General features: G+C 38.4%; 2 protein-coding genes across 2 annotated transcripts; both read left to right on the top strand.

The window, feature by feature from the left end:
* The first annotated feature begins 6,188 nt into the window (after positions 1-6,188).
* On the top strand, positions 6,189-6,710 carry LOC127081585 (uncharacterized). The gene has a single exon (XM_051021830.1). It carries the CDS (start codon positions 6,189-6,191, stop codon positions 6,708-6,710), a length of 522 nt encoding a protein of 173 aa, XP_050877787.1.
* A 6,395-nt stretch (positions 6,711-13,105) lies between these two features.
* On the top strand, positions 13,106-13,740 carry LOC127081584 (uncharacterized). Its single transcript, XM_051021829.1, has 2 exons — positions 13,106-13,246; positions 13,291-13,740. The coding sequence occupies exons 1-2, from the start codon at positions 13,106-13,108 to the stop codon at positions 13,738-13,740; spliced, it is 591 nt and encodes a 196-aa protein (XP_050877786.1).
* Positions 13,741-14,075: the final 335 nt, after the last annotated feature.

Genomic DNA, 14,075 nt, shown 5'->3' with positions numbered 1-14,075 from the left:
TAATCAATTTTTTCTCCATAAATTACTGAAGGTTTGGCATTGTAACTCTCTCTTTCATTAGTGTTGGCCATAGTGTTTTTCTTATGCTGGATCTCTCTACACTATTAAGTGTTTGATTAGAAAATCAATAATAGAGCCGAAGATATGATACCAATTGAAGGTAGAGAAAAACAAGAAAGTGGGGTTTGAATTGTTTCCACAGATAATAAAAACTTTTTACAAATAAAACACACACGAAAAATAAGGCTATCAACATAGAAGTTTATCCTGGTTCGCTTGAAATTCAAAGCTACTCCAATCCACCCGACGAAGGTGATTTCTCCTTTAACAAGGACTTAACCCACTAATCTTGAAAGATTACAACAAAGAGCGTCTAAGACGATAGAGATCTCTTATACCTATCAAGTTTACAGACTTCACAAGTCACTTGAGGAAATATTCAACAACTATTGAAAATACAGTGATGTGTTTAGTGCTTCTAGGTAAGCAGTAGTTACACAATATAAGAACTGAAATGTTTCACACTTAGAGCAACAACTTGTGTGAACAAAATTGAACAAGAATAAAAGAGATTATGAATTTTTGTTTGCAGTATTCTGGTGTATGCTTCGTTATCTTGTAAGAGCATGATCCTACCTTTATATAGAGATTTGGTAAAGAGACCGTTAGCTGAGGCATTCATGGATATCTTGGCAATGATGAACTTTTAATGTCATTAATCTCGTTGTCCTTTCCATAGAAATTTGGAGCGCGTTTAATCTCTTCCAAAACTAGATTCATACCAAAAGTAGAAAACTTTGTAGCTAAGTCTTTGTGATTGTCCTTGAATTAGAGTACGCGGAGTTCAAATGTTCTTGTTCAGCGTGTATATCTTCAGATAGTTGGTGAGAGCAGATTGACTTCATAAGTTCTTGATGTCTTTATGATAGTGATTTCTTCAGAGTGTAAATCATCAGATCCGTTGAATGCAATTGTTCAGATTCAGAGTTTCTAAGTCTTCTCTTTGTTAGACTCTGTGCGCTTTCTTTTCTTCAGAGTCAGAACCTCTATTTTAATATATTCTAAGTTGTCATTCTGGACTTACGTGATTGCCAGATGTTTGTCTATCTGATCCTTTTTAGATTAGAGTCCTGCGCACTTAGATAAATTTGTTAGGGTACCAATTTGTTTCATCCTTTGTTATCATCAAAACTTTAGAGATGAATTGTAGACACAAAATTTTGTTCTTACAGAAATCGGTAGCATGATTAGAAAATATATATGCTACAAATGAAAAAGAGGCTAGATTGAGGAGACTTGGGAAAATTGTTGCAAAATCGGTATCGTCCCAACACCTCAAGCCTCCCAAATATGGAGATTAAGTTGAATACCTATTATGTCGTAACCTTGAGTTCTTGTCTTCTAATAATCCTTCAGTAGTTTATCTAAGCAGTCACCACCATCTTAAAACACACACTACATAAGGAAGTTGATGCAAATAAGTGAATGATCATGGGATTAAATAATAAATGAATAAAATGGGAATGTTCCTTCTAAGTTTGGTGACCCTCACCTAGTTATTTAGTCCAATTGTATCTTATCCTTCTCTTAATTAACGATTAAAGCCAAAGTTGTGTAAATTAATAAAACCAGATCATAGTCACTAACAGATTGGCCTACTATGTATGTGAAAGAATAACATGCTTAGTATGATTGAGCTAGAATGAAAAAGGATGAAAAAGGGATAAGTAGTTAGGTCTAGGCATAATGGCATGATTCTTATTAGTTTGCATAGGAGGGAGACTTTTGACCGTATAATATAGTATTGTGTTTTCACGATATCCATGGTGTATTGTTAGTATCTATCAAGTCAATTTTGGTCGTAATGGATTATGTAGCCACATATGAGTATTTGAGTGTTATGGATTCTTTAAATCTTAATACTAAATTTTTTGCATTTACACAATTTTCATATATGTTAGCAGCTTGCTTAAGGACAAGCAAAGGTTCAAGTATGGTGGAGTTTTAAAACCACAAAACACATCACATTTCCGACTCGATTCAAATGACATTTTAGCTTGTTTTCTCTCCTTTTTATTGTGTTATGCTAGTATATTATGTTTGTTTCAGGTATTTTCCAGGTAGGAGCATCTGTGCGAGAAAATGAGACGAAAACAACGAAAAATAGAGAAAATACCAAGATTTTGCACTCATGGTGTTCACCATGGAGCTTGCCATGACGTGACAATCATGTGCTCCACTAAGTAAACAATAAAAATAAGGGATCTGGAATTTTACACTCATGGCATTCGCCATGGACCTGAAAAAGCCATGTTCTCCATTTTCGCACTCATGGCGTTCGCCATGAGGCCATGGAGTCCGCCATGGACTTTGAGCCCATAAAAATAGCAGCAATGTGGATTAAGTTACTCCCTATTTGCATATTTTTCTCCACTCCTCGAACACGATTTCAGTACACTTTCTACCAGATTTAACTATATAAATATGCCTTAGTTTTCAGTTGTGAGGATCAAAGGTTTTTAGAATTAATTGTTAGGCAGAAAAGCACTTTTGAAAAGCAATTGTTTCTCACTGAGGAATTATTGCACTTTAGAGTTAGAATAAAAAATTTCACATGAAAGATTTGGATCTTTTATGGTATAATCTTGTCGGAATAATTTTCTCGGAATTTATTTAAGATATTTTTAATTATCGGACTTTGCAGTGGTTTTCTATTCAGTACATATATTTTCTGTTTTCTACTTTACTATTATTGTTCTTTTATTTCCATCTGCATATGCTTAGTATTAATACTGTAATACCCTGTATTTCCTTAAATACCTAAATTCCTATTAATTGAGGTAGATTGAGTTCCTATGTGCTCTAAAAGTTGTCAATTGGGATAAATAGAGTAAATAGTGAGTTCAGGTTGACTTAATTAATATTAATTGAGATAGAACTTTTATTAATCAGGACATTTTGGTAACACTAATAATAGTGTCAATTGCTCTGGTAGAACAAATATTATGGTTAATACCACTTAAGATATTTGTTTCTATCACTTATTAACCACACAAATGTTCATGGCCACTTGCTAATAACCTTTGACTCACTCACCACCACATGTTATTATCTCTTACCAACTACACACATGTGCCATTTCATTTGCTCTATGTATCAGAAAGCTAGAGAGATAGAAGAAGAGGAAGCAAGCTAGTGAAGAAGAAGAAGAAGCTTGGAGAAATCAAGAGCTTGGAACTAACACTATCATCTTCATCCTCATCTCATCTTCGACAACTTCTCCTCTTCTATTTCTTGAGGTGGATTCTAGTTAGAAACCCTAGATTTCTAGAAGATTAGGGTTGTAAAATCATAGATAAATCATGAAAATCCATGCTATATGATGAATATTTCTCTTGATGTTTTTGTTTTTATGAACATGTGCTTTGATGTGTTCTTATGATTGTTGTGATTACATGATTTGTTGTGATTGTGGGTAAGTGATTGGTTGTGGTTATGAACATGGAATCCTTGATATATATGTGTATAAGAGCATGTAGTATGATGGGTTTGTTGGAATAAGGAGTGGGTGTTGGGTTGGAAATGGATTAACAGAGGATATGGTGTTTCGTGAATTGAAAATATAGAAATGTGTGAGGACCAATCGATTGATCCCTGCAACCAATTGATTGCACAACCCTTTTGTTTTGTAGAAAATGTAATTTTAGTAGGACCAATCGATTGACAGTCTATTAAAATCAATTGCATAAACTTTCTGTTTATGAATAGTAGAAAATTTTATTGAGCCAATCGATTGACACTCAGGATCAATCGATTGATCCTCTGCAAAATTTGAAAAACAAAAATGTGAGAGGAATCAATCGATTGGGCCTCCCCAACCAATCGATTGACTTATGTTAAAAACTTCAAAATCCATTTCTTAAGTGTTTCTAAGAGCATTCTTCCAACCATTAATCATTTGTGATGCTATGCTTGTGTTGAATACATACTAATGATGAAAATCACGTGATGAATCTAGTAAGTTAACCTAGGATTGGTATTAGGCCATGAGTTAGGTTTATAACTTAGATAACGTTGGATGATGGTATTCATTCGTACTACGCTTATGTGGAGGTCGTGGACGAATGGTTGTTATGATTGAGAATGAGACGCATTGTATGGAACATGCCATGTTATTGGTTATGCATTGTGGTGGATGAAGTCACCTGCGATCGATGGATCTTCTTATGATTCGTAGAACTGATGGTTTGTGGAACCGATCATGTATTCAGATGTGTGTTTTCTGTGATGGTGCACATCTCTATTTGGTATGCTTAGATGAGTAAGCATTGGGATGTGAGATCGATGATTCAAGCCTCAACTGGGTTTGAGTCCCAACCACGACGGACATGGGGAAAAGGTGGACACCTAAGTGGGTTAGATTCCCATACGATGAAAGAGACCCTAAGTGGGTTAGATTCTCATACGGGTGACGGTCGCTTGAACTGGGGATTAAGCCTCATAGAGGACCCGATATCCACCACGAAAGTCGAATCATACGAGCATGCAAGAACCGGGCATGGCTTAGACGTAATTCCGTTCGGGAATTGATGTTTCATGATCTGAATAATGATCGTGGTTGAGTTGTGAGAACTCATGTGCATGTTGCCATACATTGCGAGTTAGTTTTCACATCGCTTAAGTCTTCGTTCCCTTGTTGACTTGAGTTGAATATTGATTAGAAAACCCTGTAGAGTCGGGTGGACCCATAAGATTGGGAACCCACTGAGATTATTATCTCACCCCATGTTGTTGATTATTTTTTTCAGGTGGTTCTGAGCAGGTGAAGGGTAAGGGAAAAATAGAGTGATGCCTTGCTTACCTGATGATTGGATGGCTCTTTCGCTGTGTAGATATTTTTGGGATCATTGTTTAATGATCTAGCTCCTAGTAGTCTTATTTTGGGCATTTTTATGTACATTTTATGCGATGTTATGTATCTTTTGGGCATGTATATATATGTACACTGTGCTGCTAGGTGCTTATGTATTTCAGTACCAGTTTTACATTATGTATAATATGTATTCTAGACATATATTATATATGGGTGTTACAGTTGGTATCAGAGCAGGTCGTATCCTCGACCTAGCCATGAAATATTATAAGTATTTCTCTCCGCCTCATATGTGGGTTGTCATCATTGTCCTTGGTGTTATATTCATAGTATTGAGCCTGATCAACTTAATCCTATTTGTATGATATTCAGGATCATGGCTGACAGACGCAGAGGTCATGGTAGACCTAGAACTCAGAATTCAGACTCTGAACCGCCAAGTGGTAGTGAAGGTTTTCAATGGCCTCAGTTTGTACAACAGATGCAACAACAACATACCCAATTCATGCAACAGATGATGCAACAATGGAATGGTGGTTTGCATCCTCAAGGGGTTCCACAAGAAGTTGCAGGTGGTAGTTTCTGAGATTTCTTCCGCATGAATCCTCCTGAATTCCATGGTGGGTTGAATCCTGTGAAGGCTCAGGAGTGGATAACCAGCATGGAAAGGATTTTTCAGATAATGCATTGTAGTGAAGAGAATAAGGTTGTATTTGCTACTCACATGATGAAGGGTCCAGCTGTGAGATGGTGAGAGAGTGCTTTGACTCTTATGACCAATCAAGGAGTACCTAGGGATTGGGAGAATTTTAAGACTATTTTCCTGGATAAGTATTTTCCTAGTTCTTTGAGGACTCAGAAAGTGTTTGAGTTTTAACAGCTTAGGCAGGGTACTATGACAGTAGCTGTGTATGCTGAGAAGTTCGAAGACATGGCTGCTTATTCTAGACAGGCCACGTATGCACCAGATGAGAGGTGGAAGATTGATCGGTTTATTTTTGGTCTAAGGGGTGAAATTTCTCATAGTGTCTCTCAAAGGGAATTCACTACTTATGCTGAGTTGTTAAGGCAATGCCATGTGGCCGAGAACAGTTTGAAGAAAGTTCAAGAAGAAAGGGATCAATAAAGGAGTGGACAGAGAGACCAAGGGAGGCCAGGAAGCCAGTTCAGGACTAGATCTCAGGCTTTCAAAGGAAAACAGAAGCAACACGCAAGACCTAACCATCCACCTCAATGTCAAGTGTGTAAGAAGTCTCATTTTAGAAGATGTGCTAGAAGTGGAGTTAGGTGTTTTACTTATCAGGGGGAGGGACATATGTCTAGGGAATGTCCTCAAAAGAGGAATCAGATGCAGAGGAAGAGTGCGGGTCGAGTTTATACTTTGGATGCAAGGAAGGCTAAGAGAAACATTGCCTTAATTGTTGGTACGTGTCTCGTCAATAATCATCCTTGTTTTGTATTGTTTGATTGTGGGGCGACACACTATTTTGTATCAATTCAGTGCATGAAGCGGCTTGGCTTGCAAGCAATTCCTTTGTCTCCTCCTATGGTGGTTACTACCGCCATGGATGATGTGGTTGAGACACCATTGATTTATGAAAATTGTTCGCTCTCTGTGAATGGTAGAGTTTTCCAGATTGATCTTATTTGTTTACCACTTAAGAATGTTGATATGGTTTTGGGGATGGATTACCTCTTTGTCAATTCGATGTTCATAGGATGTGAAGATAAGTTGATTATCATTCCATCTAGTGAAGCTACTCCAAAGGATGTATTAACTACTATCTTGGAAGGTACGGTTGGCATGGTTCATTTCTTATTTAAGAATGAAAAGTAAGTTCTCTTGGTGCTTACCAAGGAATATATCGATAATCTGAGTGTTACACAAATTCTCGTCGTTTGTGAATTTCCGGAAGTTTTCCCTGAGGATGCCACCTCTCTTCCTCCTTAAGGGGAAATGGTTTTCTCTATTGACCTAATACCTGGGATGAATCCAATCTCCATTTCTCCGTATCACATGACGCGACTCGAGTTGAGAGAGTTGAAGAATCAATTGGAAGAGTTGTTAACCAAGAATTTCATCCGACCTAGTGTCTCGCCATAGGGAGCTCCCGTGTTACTAGTAAAGAAGAAGGACGGTAGCATGAGGTTGTGTATTGATTATCACCAGCTGAATAAAGTTACCATTAAGAACAAGTATCATCTGCCAAGGATAGACGGTTTGTTAGATCAGTTGAAAGGAGCCTGTGTGTTCTCGAAGATTGATTTGCGATCAGGCTATCACAAAATAAGAGTTAAGAATTCAGATGTACCAAAGACCGTGATTAGAACCCGATATGGCCATTATGAGTTCCTTGTAATGGCGTTTGGTGTGACGAATTCCCCTGCTGTTTTCATGGACTATATGAATCGAATATTTCAACCTTACTTGGACCAGTTCGTGGTGATCTTTATTGATGGCATTCTTATTTATTCTCGTACTCCCTAAGAGCACGGAGAACACCTAAGGATTGTCCTATCAGTACTGCTAGAGAAGCGACTTTTTGCGAAGTTAAGTAAGTGTGAATTTTGGATGAACGAAGTGAAGTTTCTTGGTCATGTAATATCATAAGGGGAGTGTCAGTGGATCCATCTAAAGTTGAAGCAGTTATTAATTGGGAAAGACCGAAGAATGTTTCCGAAGTCAGAAGTTTCTTGGGTTTGGTAGGTTTCTATCGAAGGTTTATAAAGGGGTTTTCACAGATAGCTTTACCAATGACTAGACTTACCCGAAAGGAAATTTATTTTAAGTGGGATTCGAAGTGTGAGAAGAGTTTCATGATTTTGAAGGAAAAGCTAACGACTACTCCTGTTTTAATCATCCATGATCCTAGTAAGTCTTATAAAGTATTTTGTGATGCCTCTAAGAAAGGATTAGGAGGGGTGTTAATGTAGAGTGGTCAGGTTGTAGCATATGCCTCTCGTCAGTTGAAGCCTCATGAAAAGAACTATCTGACTCATGATCTTGAACTAGCTGCTGTTGTTTTTGCACTGAAAGTGTAGCGACATTACTTGTATGGAGTGCATTTTGAGATGTCTAGTGATCACAAGAGTTTGAAATACTTATTTGACCAGAAAGAGTTAAACACGAGACAAATGAGATGGATGGAGTATTTGAAGGACTTTGATTTTGAGCTTAAGTATCACCCAGGGAAAGCGAATAAGGGTGTCGATGCCTTAAGTCGGAAAGAGATGCATAAAGCTGAGTTGATGATGTTAGAATACGTATTGTTGGAAAAGTTTCGAGATCTAAATCTTCAGTTTAGTTGGACGCAGGATGGTGTGATGATGGGAAATTTGAATGTTATTTCTAACCTAAGGGAAGAGATCCGACAAGGACAAATGATAGATGAGAAGTTGCAAGAGATGTCGACTCAACTAGGTTTCGCTCAGTCACCGGATGGAGTTATTCTGTTTAATTAAAGGATTTGTGTTCCGAATGATGCCGAGCTGAAAAGAAAAGTTTTGGAGGAAGCTCACAAAGAGGGGTTTACTATACATCCAGGTTCATCGTAGATGTATCAAGACTTGAAGAAGGACTATTGGTGGTCTGTAATGAAAAGGGATATTGCAGAGTATGTGTTGGAATGCATTGTATGCCAGCAGGTAAAGATCAAGCATCAGAAGCCAGGTGGTTTATTGGGACCTTTAGAGATTCCAGTTTGGAAATGGGATAGTATTTCAATTGTTTTTGTAGTAGGCTTACCTCGAACCCAAGGTGGTTATGATTCAATTTGGGTGATTGTGGATCGGTTAACTAAGTCCATGCACTTCTTGGCCGTGAAGACTACTTATAAGGCAACTCATCTTGCATGATTGTTCATTTCAGAAATTGTTAGGTTGCATGGTGTTCCAACTAGCATTGTTTCCGATAGAGATCCAAAGTTTACTTCAAGATTTTGGAAGGCATTACAACAAGCTATGGTATCGAGATTGTGTTTGAGTACTTCTAATCATCCTCAAACGGATGGTCAGACTGAACGTATGATACAGACGTTGGAAGATATGTTAAAAGCTTGTGTACTTGAAAGTGGAGGGAATTGGAAGGAGCTTTTACCATTGATTGAATTCACATATAACAATAGTTATCATGCAAGTATTGGGATGGCTTCTTATGAAGCCTTGTATGGACGGAAATGTAGAACACCTTAATGTTGGATGGAAGTTGGTGAAGAAAGGATCTTAGGTCCGAAGATTATTCAAGAGACTACCGAAAGGATAAGGATGGTCCGTGATAAGATGAAGAAAGTGCAATATCGCCAAAAGAGCTATCCGGATCACAGGAGAAGACCATTGGAATTTGATGAAGGTGATCATGTATTTTTGAAGGTGACTCCGAGGTTGAGATTTAAAGGACCGCTTAAGTCACGGAAGCTAAATCCGAGATGCATAGGGCCATACCAGATTATAGAGAGGATTTGAGAAGTAGCCTACAGATTAGCTTTACCACCTTCTCTATCAGAAATGCATGACGTTTTTCATGTATCCCAACTTTGAAAGTTCATTCCAGATTCTCTTCAGCCTATCCTTCTAGATTCAGTAGAAGTAGAAGTAGATCTGACTTTCGAACCTCTACCAAGTCGCATTGCAGGACGAGAAGTTAAGGTATTAAGGAATAAGGAGATTCCTCTTGTTAAGGTTCAGTGGGATGAATCACATCCGGGCGATGCTACCTGGGAACTGCAGTTAGAAATGCGAGAAGCTTACCCTTATCTCTTCCAGGTAATATTTAAATTCGAGGATGAATTTTATTTAAGGGGGGAGGATGTAATACCCCGTATTTCCTTAAATACCTAAATTCCTATTAATTGAAGTCAGTTGAGTTCCTATGTGCTCTAAAAGTTGTCAATTGGGATAAATAGAGTAAATAGTGAGTTTAGTTTGACTTAATTAATATTAATTGAGACTGACCTTTTATTAATCGGGACATTTTGGTAACACTAATAATGGGTCAATTACTCTGGTATAACAAATATTATGGTTAATAACACTTAAGATATTTGTTTCTACCACTTATTAACCACATAAGTGTTCATGGCCACTTGCTAATAACCTTTGACTCACTCACCACCACATGTTATTATCTCTTACCAACTACCCACATGTGCCATTTAATTTGCTCTATGTATCAGAAATCTAGAGAGATAGAAGAAGAGGAAGCAATCTAGTGAAGAAGAAGAAGCTTGGAGAAATCAAGAGCTTGGAACTAACACCATCATCTTCATCCTCATATCATCTTCAACAACTTCTCCTCTTCTATTTCTTGAGGTGGGTTATAGTTAGAAATCCTATATTTCTAGAAGATTAGGGTTGTAAAATCATAGATAAATCATGAAAATCAATGCTATATGATGAATATTTCTCTTGATGTTGTTGTTTTTATGAACATGTGCTTTGATGTGTTCTTATGATTGTTGTGATTACATGATTTGTTGTGGTTGTGGGAAAGTGATTGGTTGTGGTTATGAACATGGAATCCTTGATATCTATGTGTATATGAGCATGTAGTATGATGGGTTTGTTGGAAAAAGGAGTGGGTGTTGGGTTGGAAATGGATTAACAGAGGATATGGTGTTCTGTGAATTGAAAATGTGGAAATGTGTGAGGACCAATCGATTGGTCCCTGCAACCAATCGATTGCACAACCCTTTTGTTTTGCAGAAAATGTAATTTTAGCAGGACCAATCGATTTACAGTGTATTACAATCGATTGCACAAACTTTATGTTTATGAACAGTGGAAAATTTTAGTCAGCCAATCGATTGACACTCAAGATCAATCGATTGATCCTCTGCAAACTTTGAAAAACAGAAATGTGAGAGGAACCAATCGATTGGGCCTCCCCAACCAATCGATTGACTTATGTTAAAAACTTCAAAATCCATTTCTTAAGTGTTTCTAAGAGCATTCTTCCAACCATTAATCATTTGTGATGCTATGCTTGTGTTGAATACATACTAATGGTGAAAATTACATGATGAATCTAGTAAGTTAACCTAGGATTTGTATTAGGCCATGAGTTAGGTTTATAACTTAGATAACGTTGGATGACGGTATTCATTCGTACTAGGCTTATGTGGAGGTCATGGACGAATGGTTGTTATGATTGAGAATGAGACGCATTGTATGGAACATGCCATGTTATTCGTTATGCATTATGGTGAATGAAGTCACCTACGATCGATGGAACTTGTTATGATTTGTAGAACTGATGGTTTGTGGAACCGATCATGTATTTAGATGTGTGTTTTCTGTGATGGTGCACATCTCTATTTGGTATGCTTAGATGAGTAAGCATTGGGATGTGAGACCGATGATTCGAGCCTCAATTGGGTTTGAGTCCTAACCACGACGGTCGTGGGGGAAGGGTGGACACCTAAGTGGGTTAGATTCCCATATGGTGAAAGAGACCCTAAGTGGGTTAAATTCCCATACGGTGAAAGAGACCCTAAGTGGGTTAGATTCCCATACGGGTGACGGTCGCTTGAACTGGGGATTAAGCCTCATAGAGGACCCGATATCCACCACGAAAGTCGAATCATACGAGCATGCAAGAACCGGGCATGGCTTAGACGTAATTCCGTTCGGGAATTGATGTTTCATGATCTGAATAATGATCGTGGTTGAGTTGTGAGAACTCATGTGCATGTTGCCATACATTGCGAGTTAGTTTTCACATCGCTTAAGTCTTCGTTCCCTTGTTGACTTGAGTTGAATATTGATTAGAAAACCCTGTAGAGTCGGGTGGACCCATAAGATTGGGAACCCACTGAGATTATTATCTCACCCCATGTTGTTGATTATTTTTTTCAGGTGGTTCTGAGCAGGTGAAGGGTAAGGGAAAAATAGAGTGATGCCTTGCTTACCTGATGATTGGATGGCTCTTTCGCTGTGTAGATATTTTTGGGATCATTGTTTAATGATCTAGCTCCTAGTAGTCTTATTTTGGGCATTTTTATGTACATTTTATGCGATGTTATGTATCTTTTGGGCATGTATATATATGTACACTGTGCTGCTAGGTGCTTATGTATTTCAGTACCAGTTTTACATTATGTATAATATGTATTCTAGACATATATTATATATGGGTGTTACAGTTGGTATCAGAGCAGGTCGTATCCTCGACCTAGCCATGAAATATTATAAGTATTTCTCTCCGCCTCATATGTGGGTTGTCATCATTGTCCTTGGTGTTATATTCATAGTATTGAGCCTGATCAACTTAATCCTATTTGTATGATATTCAGGATCATGGCTGACAGACGCAGAGGTCATGGTAGACCTAGAACTCAGAATTCAGACTCTGAACCGCCAAGTGGTAGTGAAGGTTTTCAATGGCCTCAGTTTGTACAACAGATGCAACAACAACATACCCAATTCATGCAACAGATGATGCAACAATGGAATGGTGGTTTGCATCCTCAAGGGGTTCCACAAGAAGTTGCAGGTGGTAGTTTCTGAGATTTCTTCCGCATGAATCCTCCTAAATTCCATGGTGGGTTGAATCCTGTGAAGGCTCAGGAGTGGATAACCAGCATGGAAAGGATTTTTCAGATAATGCATTGTAGTGAAGAGAATAAGGTTGTATTTGCTACTCACATGATGAAGGGTCCAGCTGTGAGATGGTGAGAGAGTGCTTTGACTCTTATGACCAATCAAGGAGTACCTAGGGATTGGGAGAATTTTAAGACTATTTTCCTGGATAAGTATTTTCCTAGTTCTTTGAGGACTCAGAAAGTGTTTGAGTTTTAACAGCTTAGGCAGGGTACTATGACAGTAGCTGTGTATGCTGAGAAGTTCGAAGACATGGCTGCTTATTCTAGACAGGCCACGTATGCACCAGATGAGAGGTGGAAGATTGATCTGTTTATTTTTGGTCTAAGGGGTGAAATTTCTCATAGTGTCTCTCAAAGGGAATTCACTACTTATGCTGAGTTGTTAAGGCAATGCCATGTGGCCGAGAACAGTTTGAAGAAAGTTCAAGAAGAAAGGGATCAATAAAGGAGTGGACAGAGAGACCAAGGGAGGCCAGGAAGCCAGTTCAGGACTAGATCTCAGGCTTTCAAAGGAAAACAGGTGCAACGCGCAAGACCTAACCATCCACCTCAATGTCAAGTGTGTAAGAAGTCTCATTTTAGAAGATGTGCTAGAAGTGGAGTTAGGTGTTTTACTTGTCAGAGGGAGGGACACATGTCTAGGGAATGTCCTCAAAATAAGAATCAGATGCAGAAGAAGAGCGCCGATCGAGTTTATACTTTGGATGCAAGGAAGGCTAAGAGAAACATTGCCTTAATTGCTGGTACGTGTCTCGTCAATAATCATCCTTGTTTTGTATTGTTTGATTGTGGGGCGACACACTTTTTGTATCAATTCAGTGCATGAAGCGGCTTGGCTTGCAAGCAATTCCTTTGTCTCCTCCTATGGTGGTTACTACCGCCATGGAAGATGTGGTTGAGACACCGTTGATTTGTGAAAATTGTTCGCTCTCGGTGAATGGTAGAGTTTTCCAGATTGATCTTATTTGTTTACCACTTAAGAAGGTTGATATGGTTTATGGGATGGATTACCTCTCCGCCAATTCGATGTTCATAGAATGTGAAGATAAGTTGATTATCATTCCATCTAGTGAAGCTACTCCAAAGGATGTATTAACTACTATCTTGGAAGGTACGGTTGGCATGGTTCATTTCTTATTTAAGAATGAAAAGTCAGTTCTCTTGGTGCTTACCAAGGAATATATCGATAATCTGAGTGTTACACAAATTCTTGTCGTTTGTGAATTTCCGGAAGTTTTCCCTGAGGATGCCACCTCTCTTCCTCCTTAAAGGGAAATGGTTTTCTCTATTGACCTAATACCTGGGATGACTCCATTCTCCATTTCTCCGTATCACATGACGCCACTCGAGTTGAGAGAGTTGAAGAATCAATTGGAAGAGTTGTTAACGAAGCATTTCACCCGACCTAGTGTCTCGCCATAGGGAGCTCCCGTGTTACTAGTAAAGAAGAAGGACGATAGCATGAGGTTGTGTATTGATTATCACCAATTGAATAAAGTTACCATTAAGAACAAGTATCATCTGCCAAGGATAGACGATTTGTTAGATCAGTTGAAAGGAGCCAGTGTGTTCTCGAAGATTGATTTGCGATCGGGCTATCACAA

Source organism: Lathyrus oleraceus, chromosome 5 (assembly GCF_024323335.1).
Source record: "Lathyrus oleraceus cultivar Zhongwan6 chromosome 5, CAAS_Psat_ZW6_1.0, whole genome shotgun sequence".
Taxonomy (NCBI): Eukaryota; Viridiplantae; Streptophyta; class Magnoliopsida; order Fabales; family Fabaceae; genus Lathyrus; species Lathyrus oleraceus.
Note: the sequence above shows the minus strand (reverse complement) of the source record. Positions and strands in the feature narration are given on the sequence as shown.